At 43.0% G+C, this 20,872-nt stretch overlaps 1 protein-coding gene across 6 annotated transcripts in view; it reads right to left on the bottom strand.

The window, feature by feature from the left end:
• Positions 1-20,872, bottom strand: part of LDB2 (LIM domain binding 2) — a 194,191-nt gene that overhangs the window by 33,705 nt on the left and 139,614 nt on the right. For all 6 annotated transcript variants that reach the window (XM_035112350.2, XM_035112352.2, XM_035112354.2 and 3 more), the window contains exons 3-4: positions 12,467-12,639; positions 1,971-2,093 (exon numbers count right to left, since the gene is read on the bottom strand). In XM_035112350.2, coding sequence (XP_034968241.2) covers positions 1,971-2,093; positions 12,467-12,639 — 296 coding nt within the window. The remainder of the gene's footprint in view (positions 1-1,970; positions 2,094-12,466; positions 12,640-20,872) is intronic.

Genomic DNA, 20,872 nt, shown 5'->3' with positions numbered 1-20,872 from the left:
ACTCTGCTGCATGAGAGCAAGACTTTGAATTCCACTGGCGGAATAATTCCCATTCTCCTCAAGGGTTTCTTACACACATTACCTCACAGCAGCAAAGCAACTAAGTGTTAGTGAAACGAATCGGGAGGGGGGACCCTACCATAAAAGTAGTTTCAGCCTTACAAATTACCAATGGAAAAAAGAAGCTCCCTAATTAATACGCTCGAGAGCAAAAGCAAACATGCAGACGACATCCGGATGCTAGCTTGAATCTACCGGTGTAGTTTGGTATCACCAACAGAAAGCACGTGAAATCGGGTCCTCCCTTAAAGAGGCAACATGTTGCGGTGAGACCTGGCAACCAAACCCTTGTGTTGTGGGTGGGTACGATTGGTCAGCCACAACACCCTATTGGTAGGTCCCTTGATGCTGGGTTCATTCTAACCAATGGGGACGCTAGCCAAAATGGATCAAGGGACCTATATATGCCAATGCATGTGACCCTGAGCTTTCTCTCTTGGTCAGTGTATTGGAACACCCACCCACCTCTCCCTATATTTAGGGCTTGCGTGCTTGACCTTGCTATGCCGTCGTGTGTTGTCTGTTGTTGGGACAGGGGCATGGCAGGAATTTTCCCCACTTGGCTGATTGACTGGTGCCATTTGGGTTTCACCTGCCGTGTAGCAAATTGTCACAACTTGTAAGGTTGCAGATAGGCTCTGGTTCAGGTGATGGGGATGGCGGAAACGCTCTCGCCATCCCTATGCGAAGAGGTGTTCCGTTAAAGAAACCCAGGGACTCAATGGTTTGGTCAACCCTGAGAGGGGTTGTGCCCGTGTGTGCCTTAGTCCAGGGGGACATCTGGGTGGTGGACATAGCATGTCCCCGGCTTTCTGCCATTCCAGGTGTTCACCCTAGGCTGACCTATGATGGAGCTCTGGGTCAGCACTACCTGCAAGGGTGCAGGGAGCTAGTCGAACCAGAGCCTATGCAACCACTCACTTGCTGTAATCAATAAAGTTGTGGCCTAAATTCTGCCAAAAAATCAAACCAAAAATTGAGTCTCGTCTGAATTTATTTAAGGGGGAGGTTTAAAGGTCTTCACACGCAAATGCGCCGGAAGAGAAAGCAGGAACCATTCCCCTCACTTAGAAAGCAGGAGGCATACAAAGACTGATCCCATTTTTGTACAGAGGAGCAACCTGGGCCTGGATCAACAGTTGGGACAATGCTGGCGATACCCTATATGGGTGCTGCAGAGCTCAGAAGGATCCAATTAACCAACCCACTTCAAAACTGTTTCTGACATGTGCTCTTGTACCATTGGAGCGCAGCTGGGCAAAAGGTAACTCATGCAGAGATTGCCAACATCTGTGTGACAAGCAAGCAAGGTCCCATCTGCACAACACATTTATATCGTACCACTTTAAATAGCCGTGGCTTCCCCGAAGAATTCTGGGGGCTGTAGTCTGTTAACTATTCTCACAATGCTCAGAGTGGTTTGACAATCAATCCCCCTTTCCCAGGGAAATATGGGGGTTGTGGCTCTCTGGGGCAAATAGGGGTTGCCCTAAGAGTCTCAGCACCCTTAACAAACTACAGTACCCACGACTCTTTGAGGGAACTGTTTAAAGTGGTATACTTTAAAGGTAGGGTGCAGATGGAGCCCCAAAGAATGTAAAAAATAAAAAATAAAATAAAAATCCAAGGTGGCGTATTCTTACTCTTTAAAAATAACTTTTATGGATATAAGAATGAAATGTGCCTCTGAATTTAATTCAGAATGAAAGTGTGCATCAGCTTAAGTTGGGGAGACACTAGTCTGTCTACTTATTTGCATCCACAAATGCTTGTGACACACCAACATAACATCCTTGTTTGCAATGCGCATAACTCTAAGATAACTGGCTGTGACAGCAAATGGTGGGTGTCGATTGTTAGTCAAAATTTAATGGATTTTTTTAAAAAAGCAATTCTGGCCAATTACTTACATGCATGGCTAAAATACTGCGAGGGACTAACTCTCTGTATTGTCTAATTGTAAAGTGCCAGGTTTTTATTCTCATAAGGTCATCAAATGTAAATTCCAAGATAAGACGTCCTTCTGTGCACACCTAGGAGAAATAAAGAAAAAGGAAGGAAAATAAACAAACACACACGCACACACTTCTTTGGGAAGCCTCCATAAAACTAAAAGAAATCAAACAAAATACAGTTCTAAGCAGGCTAAATAAATTCCAATATACTTTGTTATTCAGCTTTATTGGGGGAAATTGTATCCCCTCTGGAAAAAAAAGAGGAATTAAGAACAAACAATTAAATAAGCAGTGGTTGATCAGGTTGTGGATTTTATAGCTCTGTGCCATCTAAATCCTATGTTTTGTTTCCCTCCCAAATGGCTGGTGCTGATTAATGGCGTAAAGGGCACAATTCTAACCCCCTGAGGTTGATGGTGGGTGGTTGTATAGCATGATGTGCAGGTTCCTCTCTTTTGGCGGAGAGGAGCATCATGGGGTATGGGGAAGGGGGGACTTCACCATGGCGGGTGGGAAGCCACTGGTGGTGGCGGCTAGCAGAAAGCCCCCAAATAGGCTGTTTCAGAGAATGGATTGCCCCATGGAGTTGGATTCTTCGGCCAATTGGCCGCAGCAAACCCATGTATGAAAAAGCCCCCCACCCCACCTTCTGCCTTGGCTGACCTGAGTGGCAAGGCTTCAGATGTGGCGGTAGATCTGCCCTCCACTGCTCCCAACCAGGGATCTCAGTTGCTCTGTTCACCTTTCACTCTGGATAACAGCTGCAATTGTGCAAATATAATATCTAGCTGCTGAACCAGAGGATCCTGTATTCTTTATGTAATATACATTAAGCAATCTTGTGCAATAGGCTGAGCTATAAAAGTTCTACATGTTCCAACTGGTTGTTAGGTTTACTCTGGCATGTGTCACATTTGGTAGTCATTCTTCAGAAAGTTATTTTCATCCTTTCCGTTATCTATTTTTTGCTTTCTGTTTTTATCTTTCAATCCCTTTTGTCATTTTGGGGTTCCTCCTCGTCTCCTCCTGGTGCCCCATGGCTTGTATCATGGATTGCACACCAATTGCTTCTCAATTTTGAAAAAGTTTTAGTCCCAATTTCCTTCACTGATACTTTTTGTTTAAACATTTCTGTCTGCCTGATTTGTATTCGCAGTTGCATTCAGAGCATCAGGAAACCACAATGCTTAATTCACATAAAAAGGAGTACTGTGGAGTCCCTGAATTCTTCTCCCACATAACAATCGGAGCCAGAGGAGAATTTATAGCATACCCAACAGATAATCCTTTTATAGGTCAGATGCCACATAGCGAGGGATATTGTAAGATGGGCAAACCGTGGAACTAATGAGGGGCGAAAGAAGAGTCTGGAGGGACTTGTGGATATAGGAAAGTAATGATGGCACATTTTCTCTCTGTGTCCTGTGCTGGCTTTTCAAAATGGCTCTAGGACAGAACCAGCGACTGATCAGGAACAGGAAGTGGGGAATTTCAGAGGAGGACATAACCAAAGGGAACATCTATTTACTTTGGAGCCCTGACAAATTCTGGAACCTGCTTTGGTAATTTAAGAATGGCATATCTTACAGAAGCACCCCTGTTGTTTATGGCAATATTTAAAAACATGTTCTTAATTAGTGTAAACCAGGGGTGTCCAACTTCCAAGAGACTGCAATCTACTCCCACTATAAATAAACTGGGAGTGATCTACCCATTGGATTGCCCAGTTGTTGAGCTTTTTTTAGCGGGAGAGAAAAGAGTTGTTGAGCTTTTATTGGGGGGAGAGACCAGGATTGACCAGGGACAGACCACAATCGACTGGTAGATCGCGATCGACCGCTTGGACAGGCCTGGTGTAAACTGGGGGGGGGGAGTTTTTGGGTTTTTTAAATAAAAAAACTGCATTAAAAGCTGTAGTAGTAATGATGTTGGTGAAGTTTCTGGGAGCGACTTCCCTAAAATCACAAAGCAGTAGGGCAGGCAGAAGGGTTTTTGGTTACTGTTGGCTGAGCTCCACAGCTACTCCCAAGGGTTATGCTGGTCAGCCTAAGGAAGGGGAGAAAAGCACCCTAGCCCTAGGTTAGGAGCCTGGGAAGACAACCAGGCAAGGGAAACTGCTTGACATAAGAAAGGAGTGAGCTAGGGATTGGAAGAGGCTGTGGTCCAGAGGGATACAGTATGTGTGAGACTAGTGAGAGCAGCATGAGAGGAGGAAACAAGTGGGCACAGAGAGAGCTACACAGGCCCAAGAGCTGCAGAGATGAGGTGAGATGAAATTTCACATACTTATTTGGGGAAAAACAAAGCCAGCCCCCCCCCCCCCAAGTCTTTGACTGCAGGCTTCTAGAACTAGGGCTGACGTCTGCTATGGCCTAGGCCAGGGGTCTCCAAACTAAGGCCGGGGGCTGGATGTGGCCCAATCACCTTCTCAATCCAGCCCCCAGATGGTCCAGGAATCAGCATGTTTTTACATGAGTAGAATGTGTCCTTTTATTTAAAATGCATCTCTGGGTTATTTGTGGGGCCTGCCTGGTGTTTTTACATGAATAGAATGTGTCTTTTTATTTAAAATGCATCTCTGGGTTATTTGTGGGGCCTGCCTGGTGTTTTTACATGAGTAGAATGTGTCCTTTTATTTAAAATGCAGCTCTGGGTTATTTGTGGGGCATAGGAATTCGATCATATTTTTTTCCATAATATAGTCCGGCCCCCCACAAGGTCTGAGGGACAGTGGACCGGCCCCCTGCTGAAAATGTTTGCTGACCCCTGGCCTAGGTCTTCCTTCTTGAAGTTACATGCCCTCTTTGAGAAAGAGAAGCAAGAGAACCACAAGAATAACAGTGTGAATGAGCTGCAACCCCAAGAAATTTGAACTGCTTTGTTTCATTTTGGTTCTTGTTTTTATGTTTTTATTGTGTATTTTAAAATAAAAACAGACGTGACTTTTATGCATGTTATAACAGGAAGGAATCTGTAGCTGCTGCTCATACAGCAAGTAGCTCTCTGTGCTGTACCCAAAAGCACAGGTCTGCTTATTATGGCTACCTTGGAAGAATAAAAGCGTTCTCTTTGGACAGGAGGCAGCGTTCTCCCACTGACAGATCCTGACAGCAAAACCAGGGCTCGCTTGGCTTCAAGTATTTCCGAGAGCTTTGATTTTTCCTGTTCCCAAAAGCAATTCTCCTCTACTGTTGTATACTAGTGCTGTTTTTATTTTAATTATTTAACAAATAAAACAATCCATCTGCAGAAGAGTCAGAATGCATACGACACCCCAAATTAAGATATGATTAAATACCAGCTTAAGCAGAATTATCTTAAATCCCATGTTCACTCTGTCTCCTGACCACCAGGATCCACTTTCTGACCCTTTAGTTTCCTGCCCCTTGAGTGTCCAGGGGAACTAGCAACTCTATATGTTGGCTAGCAGGAGCAGATGCTAAGGAGCACAGGGCTCTCATATATTTAAGAGTTGTCAAAGCAAGGAGATTTTGCTACCAAAGTTTTCCTAACAGGGCCCAGGGTGGGGAAACGTGCCACAATTGTTTGCAATTGTTTCTTGTGTATGTGTGTCTGTTTTTGTTCCCTTCCAATTCAGACCTCTCAGGATGAGGCCTGGGTAGGTTGCAGAGTGTGGGTGAAAGTTTGATGTTTCTCAAAAGCCACAGGGGGGAGAGTCTGTTGGCTCAGAGTGCGAGGGACAGAGGGGCAGGGGGAAGGCTACCATACATGAAACATGGAGAGGGAACTGTTGCCAAGACCATAGGTTGTTTAATCTGTTTGTTCATTTTGTGTTTGTTTGTTTTTACCTAGGTATTTGCTTTAATTGAAAAATTGATTCTTGTCATCATAGGTTTGCTTGCTTACCCTGTGACAGAATTGCCAATTTGTTATTTATTGGACCTGTTTATATGAGCTGGTAATTGTTGTATATTGTTATTTTTCTCCGTTTATTTATTTTTATTACTTTTCCCCCTGCCCCTGGGACTGGAAATATTCTATCAAGAGCAAGCTATGAATACTGTAAGTGAATACAGTAATAAAATGCATAAGAGCAGAGGGTATTTATAAATGAGTGGTGCACACTGGGCAAAAGATCTGAGCTTTTATAAACCTTCGCAGCTCAGGAACACACTACGGAACTGATTGGCAGTAGATTCAATAGACAAACTACTTCTTCATATTGTGCATAATTAACTTACAGAATTCACTGCCACAAGATCTGGTGGCTTTATATCGGAGGATAGGTCTATCAGCAGCTATATGGCATGGCAGCTGCACAGGATTTCCAGGTTTAGAGGCATAGCCTTTGAGTATACATTTCCTGGTGGGGAACCGAGTGGGATAGGGCTGTAGCCTTCATGAACATCATTCATGGGCTTACTGGCTGCCCACTGGGTGATATTGGACTAGATAAGTCAGCAGACCAAATGTACCTTACATAGTTTCACATCAAATATTTAGATGGAGAATTTACTCCCATCGTTTTTGCTCGTAATTCTGATAGATGTTAGTTGCTTAACAGTGACAATCATTGGACTTGATGTGAATTTTATTTATATCTACAAATATTATACAGGGCATGGCAGGAAATTCATTTCCCCGCCCCCTTCCCTGACCCCGGTGCCCCCCGACAGTTGAGGAGCCTCTGGAATTGTATAGGTCAGATTTTGCACAGAGAGCTGCAATAGGTAAGGAGAAATTGGCTTTGGCCCTGTGTAAGAAGCTGCACTTGCCTTTTGCACAAAGCCACTGTTAGACATGATCCGCAATTTCTCCATGGTATTTTTTTTTAATGGTGCATTTGTTTAGTGTCTAAAGTTTCAGTGCAATTGCTGATCTCTCTGTAGTTTGAATACCATTAACATACTCTTTAAAACCCAGAGCTCATGTGTTCAGGGACTTTCATTTAACGAGACATTATCTAGGAAAGTATAAAATGCAATTTTCTGAAAACGTTCTAAGCTTTTCCCTCTGTAGTTGTCACCTCGTATACCCTACAAGCCCGTTCAATGGGTTTCTCTTGCTGTATTGAGTAAGAAAATAAAATTCCAGGCTCATATAGTCACATGTCATTAACCTGCCAGAATTTGTTAAATGTGGTGGTGCCTGCTAGTTTAGGATGGTTTTCGAAAGGACCAGAAATTCATTAAAGATCGGTTCTGGTAAAGGCTGTTAGTCACAACAGTGAATGTGGATATTGGTTTTCTGGTTCTTCCTTTGTACCCACCCGGTGATGAGACCTAGTCCTGTCTCCTGTCCCAGCAGTTAAACTCACATATTTAAAAGAAATGCAAGTTCTGGGTTGTGGCAAACCTACATTAAAAATCAATGGATCATGCCCACATGTAGGATTTCAAGTATGACCATTTTTAAAGAGATCACATACACTCACAGATCGTATCATCGAACAAACATACTATGTGACGATATTTAACTTTCTAATTTTCTAATTCCATACCAAACTATTTCTCTCTCTAATCAATTAAGCCAAAATCTCAAGTGAAGCTGCCTTCCTTCCCTGCCCCCCCAAAGCTGCCTTTCCTATAAAACCCAAAATGAAAAGGTCTCCAATTAAGAAAACATTTTCTGTTGTGCTGCATTCATGTTACCGTGCTGTGAGCTCTGACATTTTGTTTCTGTGGTAACCAAAATCAGCTGATTAGTTGGCATGGCAACAGAAAAGATGTAATCCCGGCAGACACACTCTAATCAATGCCCCCAGCACAGATGGTCTCTGGAGGATCAACAAGAAAGAGGCTGGCAGGCATTCAGGAGATCACGTGGCAACTCCAGACTAGGCCAGGGGGGGAAAAGAAAGAAAACTAAAAAAGAACATTTCTCAAAACTAACCAGTAGCTTTTTAACCCCTTCTTTGTCTTGCTTAATTGTCAAAGATTCTGCAACTTGCACCACCAGGAGGGAGAATAGCATCACTTTAGCTTTATTATTATTATTATTATTATTATTATTATTATTATTATTATTATTATTATTATTATTATTGCACAAAATGTAAATTTTACAAAGTAATAAATTCTTCCTTGACCTTCAGTTTTTATTGCTTAGAGCTTCTTATATCTGCCCCAAATCCTTATTTGATATATGGTTTGTATAAATTCATAAAAGTAACGTGCTCCTTTCCTTTTTTATAAGGTAAAGGAACATAAATTGATCCTTGGTGTTATGTCCAAGGCTGAGACACAGACTGTTGATTCGAATGCGCAGAAGGGAAAAGTGTATTTCAGCTATGCACATGGGCTGTTATTACAATTTTAACAATGCTGATCATTTCCGCATTTATGTGGTGCTATAAGGAAGCACAAGCAATGCTAGCCTTAAATAAAAACCATTTCTACCACGCCATCAAAGTCAGATAGGGCTGGAAAGAGACAGTTGTTTTAAACATGAAGGCAGGCGTCACACTTCATGCTGTGGAAACTCGTCTTACCATTGATTCTAGTAAAAAGGCTACGCAGGGTTAAAAAAAAATCAGAAGCCTGTGAACCCTTTTGACCAAAAATGACAGCAAAACCAAAGAAGTGTCATATACATGGTGGAAAGCAATTAGAGGTGAATGGGAATGAGGGAATTCATTTTGAAAAAATGTATTTGCATAGGGTTGCCATATTTCAAGAAGTGAAAATCTGGACATGAAGTTGACGAGCTTCTTTTGGGGGGGGGGATGAAGCTATTTCCCCATAAATTCACCAAAAAAATCAATACAGTGGTACCTCTACTTACGAATAACTCTACTTACGAATATTTCTACTTACGAATGGAGCTCCGTCCGCCATCTTGGATGCGGTTTAGATAGGATTTTTCTACTTATGAATTTTTAGATAGGGTTGCTTCGACTTACGAATTTTTTCTCCCAATGCATTCCTATGGGATTCGACTTACAATTTTTTTCGACTTACGAATGTGTGTTCGGAACGCATTAAATTCGTAAGTAGAGGTACCACTGTACTTCCAATATGGGCTGCCATACGCCCAGGGTTTCCCTGGACATTTTAACTGGTTTCTGAAAATTCTGCCCCAGACACAGTTTTCGAAGGACGAATCCTGGCTATGTGTGGAAAATTCCGGACATATGGCAGCCCTATATTTGCAACCTTGGACTTACTCTTTATTTGGTAGATTCCACCCCCCCCCTGCCAGGGGCCTTGGCATGTAGTGCCATGACGCCATCACTAAACCGAAGACCTGCCACCAGTTTCTGGATATTTCTCCAGAAGGTGAGAATGGCTCCTATCCTTGCACAACTGTCGGTGTTTATGGACTCTTTCCAACTTTTAGTCAATTTGTAGTGGTTGGGGGCAGGGGCAGAGAAAGGAATCCTGCAGCCCGCCATATATTGAGAGGAGCATGGCAATAAGGTTTACATTATCTATTAGCTGGAATTACATAGCTAAGAAAAAAGGCATTAAAAAGACACCAAAGCAGCATTATTTGGGGGTTGCAAATCTTACACTCACTCAAAACTGAGAACTTAGGGGCAGGTTGGCTCAGTTAGTAGAGCAGGAGACTCTTATTCTTAGGGTCATGGGTTTGAGACCCATACAGTATTGGGCAAAAGATTCCTGCATTGCAAGGGGCTGGATGAAATGAACCTCCAACTCTACACTTCTATAATTCTATAATTAGTTTTGTTGCTGTTTGTGCAAACGGAAGGCAGTTTTCACCTTGAAAATGCTGGAACATGAAAATTCAGCACAGTTGCAGAAGTAATGCTTCTTCTCCAACCCACTTTCGTTTGGTTTGGTTTTTTTATACCCATTGCCTGTCTCCAGTGTAACTGCTAAGAATGTTGGACTTGGTGGTCCCTATTCATTCCAATGCTGCTGGAACAGGAGAACTTTCCCATAAATTTCACCTCCGTCTTTCATTACTGGGGCTGCTATAGGCTAAAGGGGAAATGCCAATAAATATGCAATTTTTCAGGTTGAAACGATATCGCTTCTATGAATGCTATGAAATCTAACATGATGCCCTTTTCTATGGGGAAAATTTTGCTACATTTTAGGTGCTGAGATAAACCAATGCAATTTTCTAAACACTTTGTTTCGGAAAGATTCTTTCCCCACCCAAGCAAAGTCCAATATAGTTTTGCTTCAATCTGCTGGGTAGTTATTTACTAAAGAGAAGACAACATGCTGACCTATGCAGCAGAAATTAATTATTATTGTTTTATCTTATTTTATTTTATTTGGTTCTTTTTCACTCCCACAGGGAACACGGAAATTAACATGCAAAACAAGAATGCTAAAAACTGCTGTCTGTATAGAAGCTTCATAGGTGCGTATAAACAAGAAAATAATCTAAGAAATTTTGGGTGGCACCATATCAGAAACAAAGAGGAATGTTTAAGAATGTGATGATGGTGAGTCTTTTCAGCTGGCAGAACATGGCTTGATAGGTCCGTCTCCCTGGAAAAAATGCTCTAAAGCAGAGGCCCTGCCAAAACTGGTCTCACATTGGTAAAAGGCGGCCCATAAAACAGGGTGTTATCTTCTGATCTCCTGGGACAGGGAAATCTATATGCTCCCCAAGAAGCATCAGAGCCTGGCCATTGAAGGATAATATCTATTCAACTATTCTATTAATCGAGGGTTAAACATTCCAGAGAACCAATTTCCTACGAAATATTGCATTAAGTCAACTGGGCCATAATCTTGAGGCTAGTGCTACTCAGTCTGGAGGCTAAACATGGAAGTAACAAGGATGATTCAAGAACCATGCCATAGGTGAGAGCTACATGGAGTGATTCAAAGGTATTCCACTGCTTAATCCTAAAACTCGATGGTTGCAATGGGAAGACTCTATGGCCAGAGGGCAATGTCCAACTGCTAACAGTGAATTACCAGCACTCAAACCAAATTCCAGAGTCCTGAGAAAAGACAACTACAGGTAACGTGCAACATGTGCATTTAACTTGTGCATTCAGCTTTATGCGCGTGACCAAAAATTTAAACATGTAAAAAGGGGCAGAAAGGGGGAGGGTGTCCAGAAAACAACACTTTGGCAATCCCACCTGCCACTGAACCCAATGTGTTTGGATTATACATCATTTTGGCTTTGGAACGTAAGATTGTATTGACTGCAACACCTGGAGCTATAGTACATCCTTACTTTGGAAGGAGGTGCAAGGGACATGCAGTGGATAATGCTGGTGGTATATGATGAGAGATGTTATAGCTTCCCCTCTCACACTGCCTGGGGGCAAAAACCTACCTGCGTTACTTTGCTGCTGTAGCAAAGGCCCTCCAAACTTTAAGCCACCATCCCTGACCAGTGGTCATGCTGGCTGGTGCTGATGGGAACTGAAATCCAGCATAAGAACAGCATGGCTGGATAAGGCCAAAGGCCCATTTAGTCCAGCATCCTGTTCTCACACTGGCAAACAACATGTCGGTGAAAAGTCTGCAAGGCAGTAATATGAACACATGCTATGTGTGGTGGCCCTATTAATGTGACTCGTCATGAAGTAGATCATGAAAATCTGGTGCCTGCATAAACAGGTCTCTGCTCACCTTTTGTATGTGAGTATTGGCTGTTCTTTCATACACAATTGGAGCACTGGCTTTCTTGCTATATATGAGTGAATTATGCCTAAATTTCAGTGTTGTGTTTCTTTTGCAATATAAAAAGTACTTGTGATTTCTCCCAGTTTGTGATTCATGACCAAGGATCTAGTCATGCAATAATAATAAAAAAATTGTTCAAAGATTGAATTCTACCTGAACTTAAGGACTCAGTACTATTTATTTATAACTGTCTGGATGGATATAAATATGAATTATATAACTGTATTAGATAATTGGTTGAGTTGGACTTTGCGATTTCATTCATTGGCTCGACAGCCAGGTTTTGGTTTTTACTGATTTGCACTTAATTAATTTTGTTTTATTTCTTATCTTAATAGCTATATAATTACAGGTAGGTAGCCGTGTTGGTCTGCCATAGTCAAAACAAAATAAAAAATTCCTTCCAGTAGCACCTTAGAGACCAACTAAGTTTGTCATTGGTATGAGCTTTCGTGTGCATGCACATGAAAGCTCATACCAATGACAAACTTAGTTAGTCTCTAAGGTGCTACTGGAAGGAATTTTTAAAATTTTGTTTTAACTATATAACGCCCATCTTTTCTTTATATGCCAATGACCTATGGCTATAAAGCAATAAATCAGAAATGAACTGAAGATTGAAGTTTGTGTACAATATTGTAAATTTTCACATAAGTTCTTTTTCTGGTATTATTTAACAGAACTTCTACTTCAATGGTGTTTTAGTTTTAGCAAATTAAAATTCAAGATATCGGGAATCACTTCTGCCATCCACAGGTAAAAAACCCCCACCAAACCACCAGTTATTAATCTCTAATGTAATCTGAAAAGGGATGCGGAAAACCCAATAACAATTGCATGTTTCATATTAATCTTTCCTATTACCTTTGTAAACATTGGCTTTCCATGTTGAGTGACCATGGTGCATTGATCACAGTCCACTGTGATGGAGGAGTTGTGGTATGATTCTTTTGAATGCTTTAGGATGTAATACAGGTCTGTCACACCTCCTTCAAAGACAGTGCTAAAATAACGAGGAATGAGGGTCCTTCCAATTGCTGTTGGGAAAATACAAAGCAAATGAGCAAAGGGCACTAGACAGAACACGTTTAAGTTGTTTTACTGCTGTTCATTTACTAGAACAATGGTAAAATCTGAACAAAACTTAATGCAGATTCCAATTAAACCAGTAAGAAATAGACTACACTGTTCCTTGTGGAGAGCAAGACCTGCAACAACAAAAAACTGGAGACCTTCACATATTGACATGTGGTCCAAAAAGGGTATTATGATGGAGGTCCAGAAGAGGTCCAGAAAAATGAGTAGGGTTGTCTCTGCCCATCCTTTCCCCAGCAGCATGGTGACCAAATCCAGAAGGGAAGCCAGGCTCCACCCCAGAATCTGCTTAGAGGTGATCAGCTTCAGCCCTAGATGCACCCCTAATCAGGGCCGGCTCTAGGTAGAGTCCTGGTGGCGTGGGGTGCCGGGCCGGTAGGCAGGGCGCCGCACAGCAAAGCCGCGCGGAAGCCATGCTGCGCCCTGCGAGGGCGGGGGCGCCGGAGCGATCCCCGCCCCTCAGCGCCAGGGCACGCGACCTGCTCGAGACTGCCCTGCCCCTAATTGCTGGATTTTGGCTCTGGCTCTGCTAAAAATTGTTCCTACACCTTCACCTTCCTTCCTTCCTTCCTAAATAAATGAATAAATAAATCCGTTTCAAGAATAGAAACAAGTAAAAACATTCCAAATGGAATAGAACAGTCTAGACTTTCACTGGCCCCCGAACAGGTATATCAGATTTTCAATTTTTCAAATATTGGCATGCCTAAAAGGCAGTCAAATACCTAGTAACAGCAGTAGCAATAGGTGAAGAAATAAATATAAGCTGTAGAAGGAGGGTTTGTGGGTCAGGCATCTATGTAGGGATCTATCCGGGTTTCCCAAAAATATGTCTTATTATTAAAATTAAGTGAGAAACATTACTAGTAAATGTAGTATTCTATAGATTGTCTACTTAATAGACAATCTATAGAATTTTAGAATTGAATAGTTTTTAGAATAATTAAGATTTTACTTATTGATATTAAGTATTTTGTTTAAAATACTCCTTTGGTCCTTATATATCTTTGAGAGTGAAATTGCAATTGACAATGCATTTTAGCATGAAAACAAATAATGTGGCTAAATAATTTAGGTAAAATTATAAAATTGCAGAGCTGGATTTTCTGGCCCTCATCGTTCAGTCTATATAGCAAAGCAGCATTAACCATTCCAGATGTGGTGACTGGTATGCATTGCCTGTCAGAGAAGTTTTTCCCCCAGGGCCACAAATGGGTTTATTCCGTCTGTTAGAGAATCACTTTATTTAGGCAAAAAACCACCATAGTTCGATACTACCTCAATGAGATTAATATTGGTGGAGGTTTTGCTATTGAATTAATTTTCCACCCACATTCTGCAATCCCTTATTGTCCCGTGTAAAATTACTGTCCTTATTGCCATCTGTGGACAGGCCCGTCCTAGCCATAGAGGCTAGTGGCGCGGAGTACCACGGCGCCGGGCGCTGGAAGGGCGCCAAGTGAGCGCAGGGTTCCAGCAATCTGGCCAGGACTGCGCTCCTTCTCCGAGGACTCCGCGCTGCGCCTCCTTCTCGTTTCCCCAGCGCTGGGTTCCGCTCAGTCGAGCTTTGTCACCAGCGCGCGCACAGCGCTCAAGCAGCTCTTGCTGGTCCCGCGGTGCGCACGCTGGTGGCGAAGCTTGACTGAGCGGAATCCAGCGCTGGGGAAACGAGAAGGAGGCGCAGTGCGGAGTCCTCGGAGGTGGCCTCCCGCTGCTGCCGCAGTCCGCTTGGTACTCCCGGGCCCTTGGAGAGGCTCTGGAGGGGGGTGCTGGAGAGACATAGCGCCAGGGCGCTGGACGGGCTTAAGACGGCCCTGTCTGTGGACACTTTTGTGATGAGTTGAGGACCTTCTGGAGCAGGTGGTGGTGGTGGGAGATGAGGAACCAGATGTCCTGCTCTGGAAGCAGATTTCCACTGCACAAGCAGGTGGACATAATCTAACATCATTGCATGCAGGGCTTGATGTAATATTTCACCTGACTTTCATCTATAGTAGAGACCTAAGTTATTTTTAAGTCCTACTACTGCTAGAGAGAGTGCACTTCTGTGCATGCCCAATAAGGTTCATGTCTGATGAAATGGCAAGAGCAGCAGCCCAGGTGAGGAAATCCACCTTTGAGGTATTCTAACACCTGGTATTCTAACGTCTGCCTCAGTCAGGGTTAAGACATGGAGTGCTGAGGAGATTCAGCAGCAGAACGGCAGCTGGAAAACGTGAGAATGGAGACGGGGGGGGGGAGAGGTTTGAATACACCAGGGATGGCCAAACTTGGCCCGCCAGCTGTTTTGGGACTACAACTCCCATCATCCCTAGCTAACAGGATCGGTGGTCAGGGATGATGGGAATTGTAGTCCCAAAACAGCTGGAGGGCCGAGTTTGGCCATCACTGGTATACACCTTTGCCCCAGCCCCAGTAAACCTTGTATGTGCTGCTGGAAGGCAGGACTTGCCGCAGTCTGTGTAAGGAAGCTTCGCTCAGTGAGAAACCCTGATTGTCCTTTTTTATAGTATTTTAAATATATTGTGATACACCTTGAGAACTTCAGTTAGTAAGAGGGGTGTAAATATTTCAAAGAAGCAAAAGCAGAAATAAATGTTTGCATACTACGCAGGCAAACTGAAGAACTTTGATACGGTTCGTTAAGCATTGTACATTTCAAACAAATACAGTTCCTTGCAATCCTCATTAAGACTTCTGTGTGTGCCCTCTATAGTGTATAATTTAATGAGGGGAAAGAAACTAGAAGTCCAGTGTACACGCATTTGTTTTTCAAAAGTGTTAAAAGATTCATACATTGCTTTTTTGTGATATACAACAAACATGAAATTAACCCATCAAGTTAATTCCTTCCTCCCCTAAGGCTAATCAGCACAAATTAAATTTCATGCTAATCATCTTGTACAGTTAACATGTGACAGAAAACCTTGAATTTGTTTTGATAGAATTAAATACATTTGCGTGGCTTATAAAAAAAGTATACCATTTATGATAGTTGATCTCAGGAGGTAAAAGAATACTGTCCCTCTTTCTCCTTACATCTATTAGAAACAATGCAGCATAAGAAATAATACTAGTTCTGTATTGGTGTTATTTTTTATTATTACCCTTGTTCTCCGAAAATAAGACGTAGCCATAAAATAAGCCATGGCAGGATTTTTAAGCATTCAAGGAATATAAGCCATACCCTGAAAATAAGCCATAGTGATAGGCAGTTTAACCGTGTAGGTTAAACTGTATCATACTTAATAAAAAAAAATTAGACATCCCCTGAAAATAAGCCATAGTGTGTTTTTTTGAGGAAAAATAAATATAAGACAGTGTCTTATTTTCGGAGAAACACAGTATTATAAAAGGCCCTGAAATATTGGCATCCCATTGCTATGGAGTACATTTTGCCTGCAAAGGTATAGAAAAAGAATCAGGTGCCATTTCCCTGAATTCACCTATAACCTGTAGGTAAAGGTAAAGGTAAAGGGACCCCTGACCATTAGGTCCAGCCGTGACCGACTCTGGGGTTGCGCGCTCATCTCGCATTATTGGCCGAGGGAGCCGGCGTATAGCTTCCAGGTCATGTGGCCAGCATGACAAAGCCACTTCTGGCAAAGCAGAGCAGCACACGGAAACGTCGTTTACCTTCCCGCTGTAGCGGTTCCTATTTATCTACTTGCATTTTACCCCCCCCCCCCCCCCAAGACTGAAAGAGATCATGGAGATGTTGCAATATAACGTACAGTGGTACCTTGGTTTGCAACCGTTTTGGATTACAACCACGTCAAACCCTGAAGTATGTGTCCGTTTTGGATTACAACCCATTTTGTTTGGATTACAACCAATTTTTTTATTTTTTTTGAGGCCCCATTGGCGAAAGTGTGCCTTGGGTTACAACCTGTTTTGGTTAACAACCAGACCTCCGGAAAGGATTATGGTTGTAAACCAAGGTATCAATGTATTTTCTAAAAGATATCACTGTATTTTCTAAAAAATAAAAATGCTACGGTAGCGGCGAAAGGAAAGGGGCGGAAGGGCTTTTTGGATGTTGGATGAGGAATGGCATCGCCTTTCCCCTCCCTTCTCAGCCGGAGGAAGAAATAGCGAATCTCTGGAACTTGTTGACTCGGTGCCAGTGGACGGAAGGGATCTGCTGTTGTCGATTTGGAATGGCTTGAGTATTATGAGAAGGAGCTGAGCCTGAGAAAGAAGAGGGTTTAACCTTGAAGTTGCAGCTCCGCCCCAACTAGGCTGGAATAAGGAGACAGCCCCAAATGCTGCAGGAAAAAGGAAAACATCAGAGAGACATACAAGGCCAAGAGACTAACAACTGACTTTTGGATGTGGCGCATGCAGGATGAAAAGGGAAAAGCTATTGTTCCTCGCTTGGAGCCTTTTTTTGGAAGTTAAATAGTATAATAACACAAATAGAAATCATTAAGAATAAGAGTGCAGCTGCTAATTATGTGACCATTTTGAAAAATGGAATGTAACAGAAATAAATAAGAATAAAGACCCATTAAGAACGGTGCGCGGGAAGCCTCTTTAACGAAATTGCATTAATTTGGAATTAATTTGGGTAATTGGGTTTATATTAGAAAATAATAAAAAAACAATTGGCAGATTTTATTTAGAAAAATGCATAAACTACTTTGTAAAAAACTCTAGGTGCTATACACGAAACGATATAAAATAATTATATCAATAACAGACGTAAAGGTAACCGTTAGGTCCAGTCGCAGACGACTCTGGGGTTGTGCGCTCATCTTGCTCTATTGGCTGAGGGAGCCAGCATTTGTCCGCAGACAGCTTCCAGGCCATGCGGCCAGCATGACTAAGCCGCTTCTGGCGAACCAGAGCAGCACATGGAAAGGCTGTTTACCTTTCCGCCGGAGAGGTACCTATTTATCTATTTGCACTTTGACGTGCTTTTGAACTGCTAGGTTGGCAGGAGCTGGGACCAAGCAACGGGAGCTCACCCCGTCACCGGGATTCGAACCGCCGACCTTCTGATCAGCAAGCCCTAGGCTCAGTGGTTTAACCACAGCGCCACCTGGGTCCCTAGAGACATCATCAAATTGCCTTGCATATCTCCCTACATTGGCAGTGAGAGATTTCACTTTCTTGGGCTCCTTGATCACTGCAGATAGTGACAGCAGTCACGAAATTAAAAGACGCCTGAAAAGCAATGACAAACCTAGACAGCATCTTAAAAAGCAGAGACACCACCTTGCCTACAAAGGTCCGTATAGTTAACGCTATGGTTTTCCCAGTAGTGATGTATGGAAGTGAGAGCTGGACCATAAAGAAGGCTGATCGCCGAAGAATTGATGCTTTTGAATTATGGTGCTGGAGGAGACTCTTGAGAGTCCCATGGACTGCAAGAAGATCAAACCTATCCATTATTAAGGAAATCAGCCCTGAGTGCTCACTGGGAGGACAGATCGTGAAGCTGAGGCTCCAATACTTTGGCCACCTCATGAGAAGAGAAGACTCCCTGGAAAAGACCCTGATGTTGGGAAAGATGGAGGGCACAAGGAGAAGGGGACGACAGAGGACGAGATGGTTGGACAGTGTTCTCGAAGCTACCAACATGAGTTTGACCAAACTGCGGGAGGCAGTGGAAGACAGGAGTGCCTGGCGTGCTATGGTCCATGGGGTCACGAAGAGTCAGAAAATTATTTTCCGCCCTGTCATTTGGTATCATTTGCTGACAACATCATAACACAGGGTACCAGATTTCTCAAGATGGGAGTCGCTGATAAGGTAGTGGAGGAAAACAGGAACACAAGTGGATTCTTCCCTGGATCGACCAGGTACTATATTTTGCCGTCACTAGGCTCCCTAATCTACCAAACTCCGCCCCCTGATCCACCGACTATCACTTTTTAGCTCATAGGCTCTGCCCCTGAGTGCCAGGAGAAAGCAACTCAAAATCTCACCTCCGTAAGTAAAGACCGGGCAAGTTTTGCCATCGCCACAACAGTGTCTGCAGGGAATGATTGATGACTCTTCACTTATAGGCTCTAAAGAACCAAAGCGGTAAAGTGGATAAGGATGATATGAATGTATAATATTAAATGGAAAATAAAGTGTGTGTGTGTGTGTGTGTGTGTGTGTGTGTGTGTGTGAAATCTTCACCTATAGAGGTGAAAGTTTAGGAATGTTATGAGAGGCTAAACCTGATCCCAGCCCAGAAGACAAAAACAGGATGGGAGGGCTGTACTGTTAGATCACAAGAATCTTTATTTGTATCAGCCACTAGCTATAGCAATAAAATAAAATGTACTGAAGATAGAGGTAAAAACTTAACTATACAAAACACATTTTGGAGGTTTACATCAATAATAAAACAATAGATTTTATTCTAATTACCCCCACTAAAAACCTTGCAGTTTTTGCTGTCATTTGATCATCTTGATCTGCTAGAAGAAAGGACCATAGCTGCCAAGTCTCTCGTATTCCCCGGGAAATCCCCGTTTTCCAGCTGTTCCTAGTTGAAAAAATGGATTTTTTTGTTTTTCCCCGGTTTATTCTGGCGCAGCGGCCATTTTGGAACTGGGCGGAGCATGCTCAGAAGCGACATTTTATGTTGCTCTGCCCAGTTCCAAAATGGCTGCAGTGCAACTTCTAGCGCGACGGCCATTTTGGAACTGGGCAAAGCAGCATCAAAAGTCACTTCTGAGCATACTCCGCCCAGTTCCAAAATGGCGGCAGCGCTACTTCCGGTCTGCTACTCCCGGCCCAGTCCCTTATTTCTCCGACAGCAACTTGGCAGGTATGGAAAGGACACAGTAGCAAAGGTTGAGCGACCTGGCATGGACAAGAGTAGAGGGGTAAGAACCTCAAATCTTTATAAAGAGTGCAAGCCAGAAGCACATAAGCCACATGGACATACAGTAACCGTTTTTCCAGCAGAATTATTTGAAACCATCCCCTATAAACCTCTCTGGGTATGGGAGGTGCTGGCGACCTGCAGCCGCCTCAATAGCTTGCCCCCACATGGATCAGCGAGGGGACAGGCAGAGGCACTGGGCGCTACGCAATTCACCTGATGTGAAACCCCCAAATCGCCATTGGATGCAGATGTTCTCCTAATAATGGGGTTCTAATTGCTATTAAGAATAGGCGTGCACCAGAGGAGATGAACATTAAAACATCAGAACATCAGCTGCATGGAACTGAGATTTGAAATTGGGAGAAGATTCTATTTTGTGTTGGAGGTGGATGGAGGGGGGGAATCTCTGCTATATTTTATGGAAGTTTTTACATTTATGATTCAGCAACCAGCAACCCTCTCCTAATACTGAATTTTAAGATCTACAAGGGAGGTTGGTTTGATGTACGATGTAACATTGAGATGTAAAAGAAGTTGTTAAGTTGTGTGTGGCTTGAAAGGAGTAAAGGGGGAGGAGAGCCTGGTTGCTTTGTTTGGAAATGTGTCACTGGAAAGTTAGAGTCTAACCACCACCCCCCCCCAAGACTGAAAGAGATCATGGAGATGTTGCAATATAACGTACAGTGGTACCTTGGTTTGCAACCGTTTTGGATTACAACCACGTCAAACCCTGAAGTATGTGTCCGTTTTGGATTACAACCCATTTTGTTTGGATTACAACCAATTTTTTTATTTTTTTTGAGGCCCCATTGGCGAAAGTGTGCCTTGGGTTACAACCTGTTTTGGTTAACAACCAGACCTCCGGAAAGGATTATGGTTGTAAACCAAGGTATCAATGTATTTTCTAAAAGATATCACTGTATTTTCTAAAAAATAAAAATGCTACGGTAGCGGCGAAAGGAAAGGGGCGGAAGGGCTTTTTGGATGTTGGATGAGGAATGGCATCGCCTTTCCCCTCCCTTCTCAGCCGGAGGAAGAAATAGCGAATCTCTGGAACTTGTTGACTCGGTGCCAGTGGACGGAAGGGATCTGCTGTTGTCGATTTGGAATGGCTTGAGTATTATGAGAAGGAGCTGAGCCTGAGAAAGAAGAGGGTTTAACCTTGAAGTTGCAGCTCCGCCCCAACTAGGCTGGAATAAGGAGACAGCCCCAAATGCTGCAGGAAAAAGGAAAACATCAGAGAGACATACAAGGCCAAGAGACTAACAACTGACTTTTGGATGTGGCGCATGCAGGATGAAAAGGGAAAAGCTATTGTTCCTCGCTTGGAGCCTTTTTTTGGAAGT

This window comes from Zootoca vivipara, chromosome 9, assembly GCF_963506605.1.
Source record: "Zootoca vivipara chromosome 9, rZooViv1.1, whole genome shotgun sequence".
Classification (NCBI taxonomy): Eukaryota; Metazoa; Chordata; class Lepidosauria; order Squamata; family Lacertidae; genus Zootoca; species Zootoca vivipara.
This window is presented reverse-complemented; position numbering and strand designations above follow the sequence as displayed.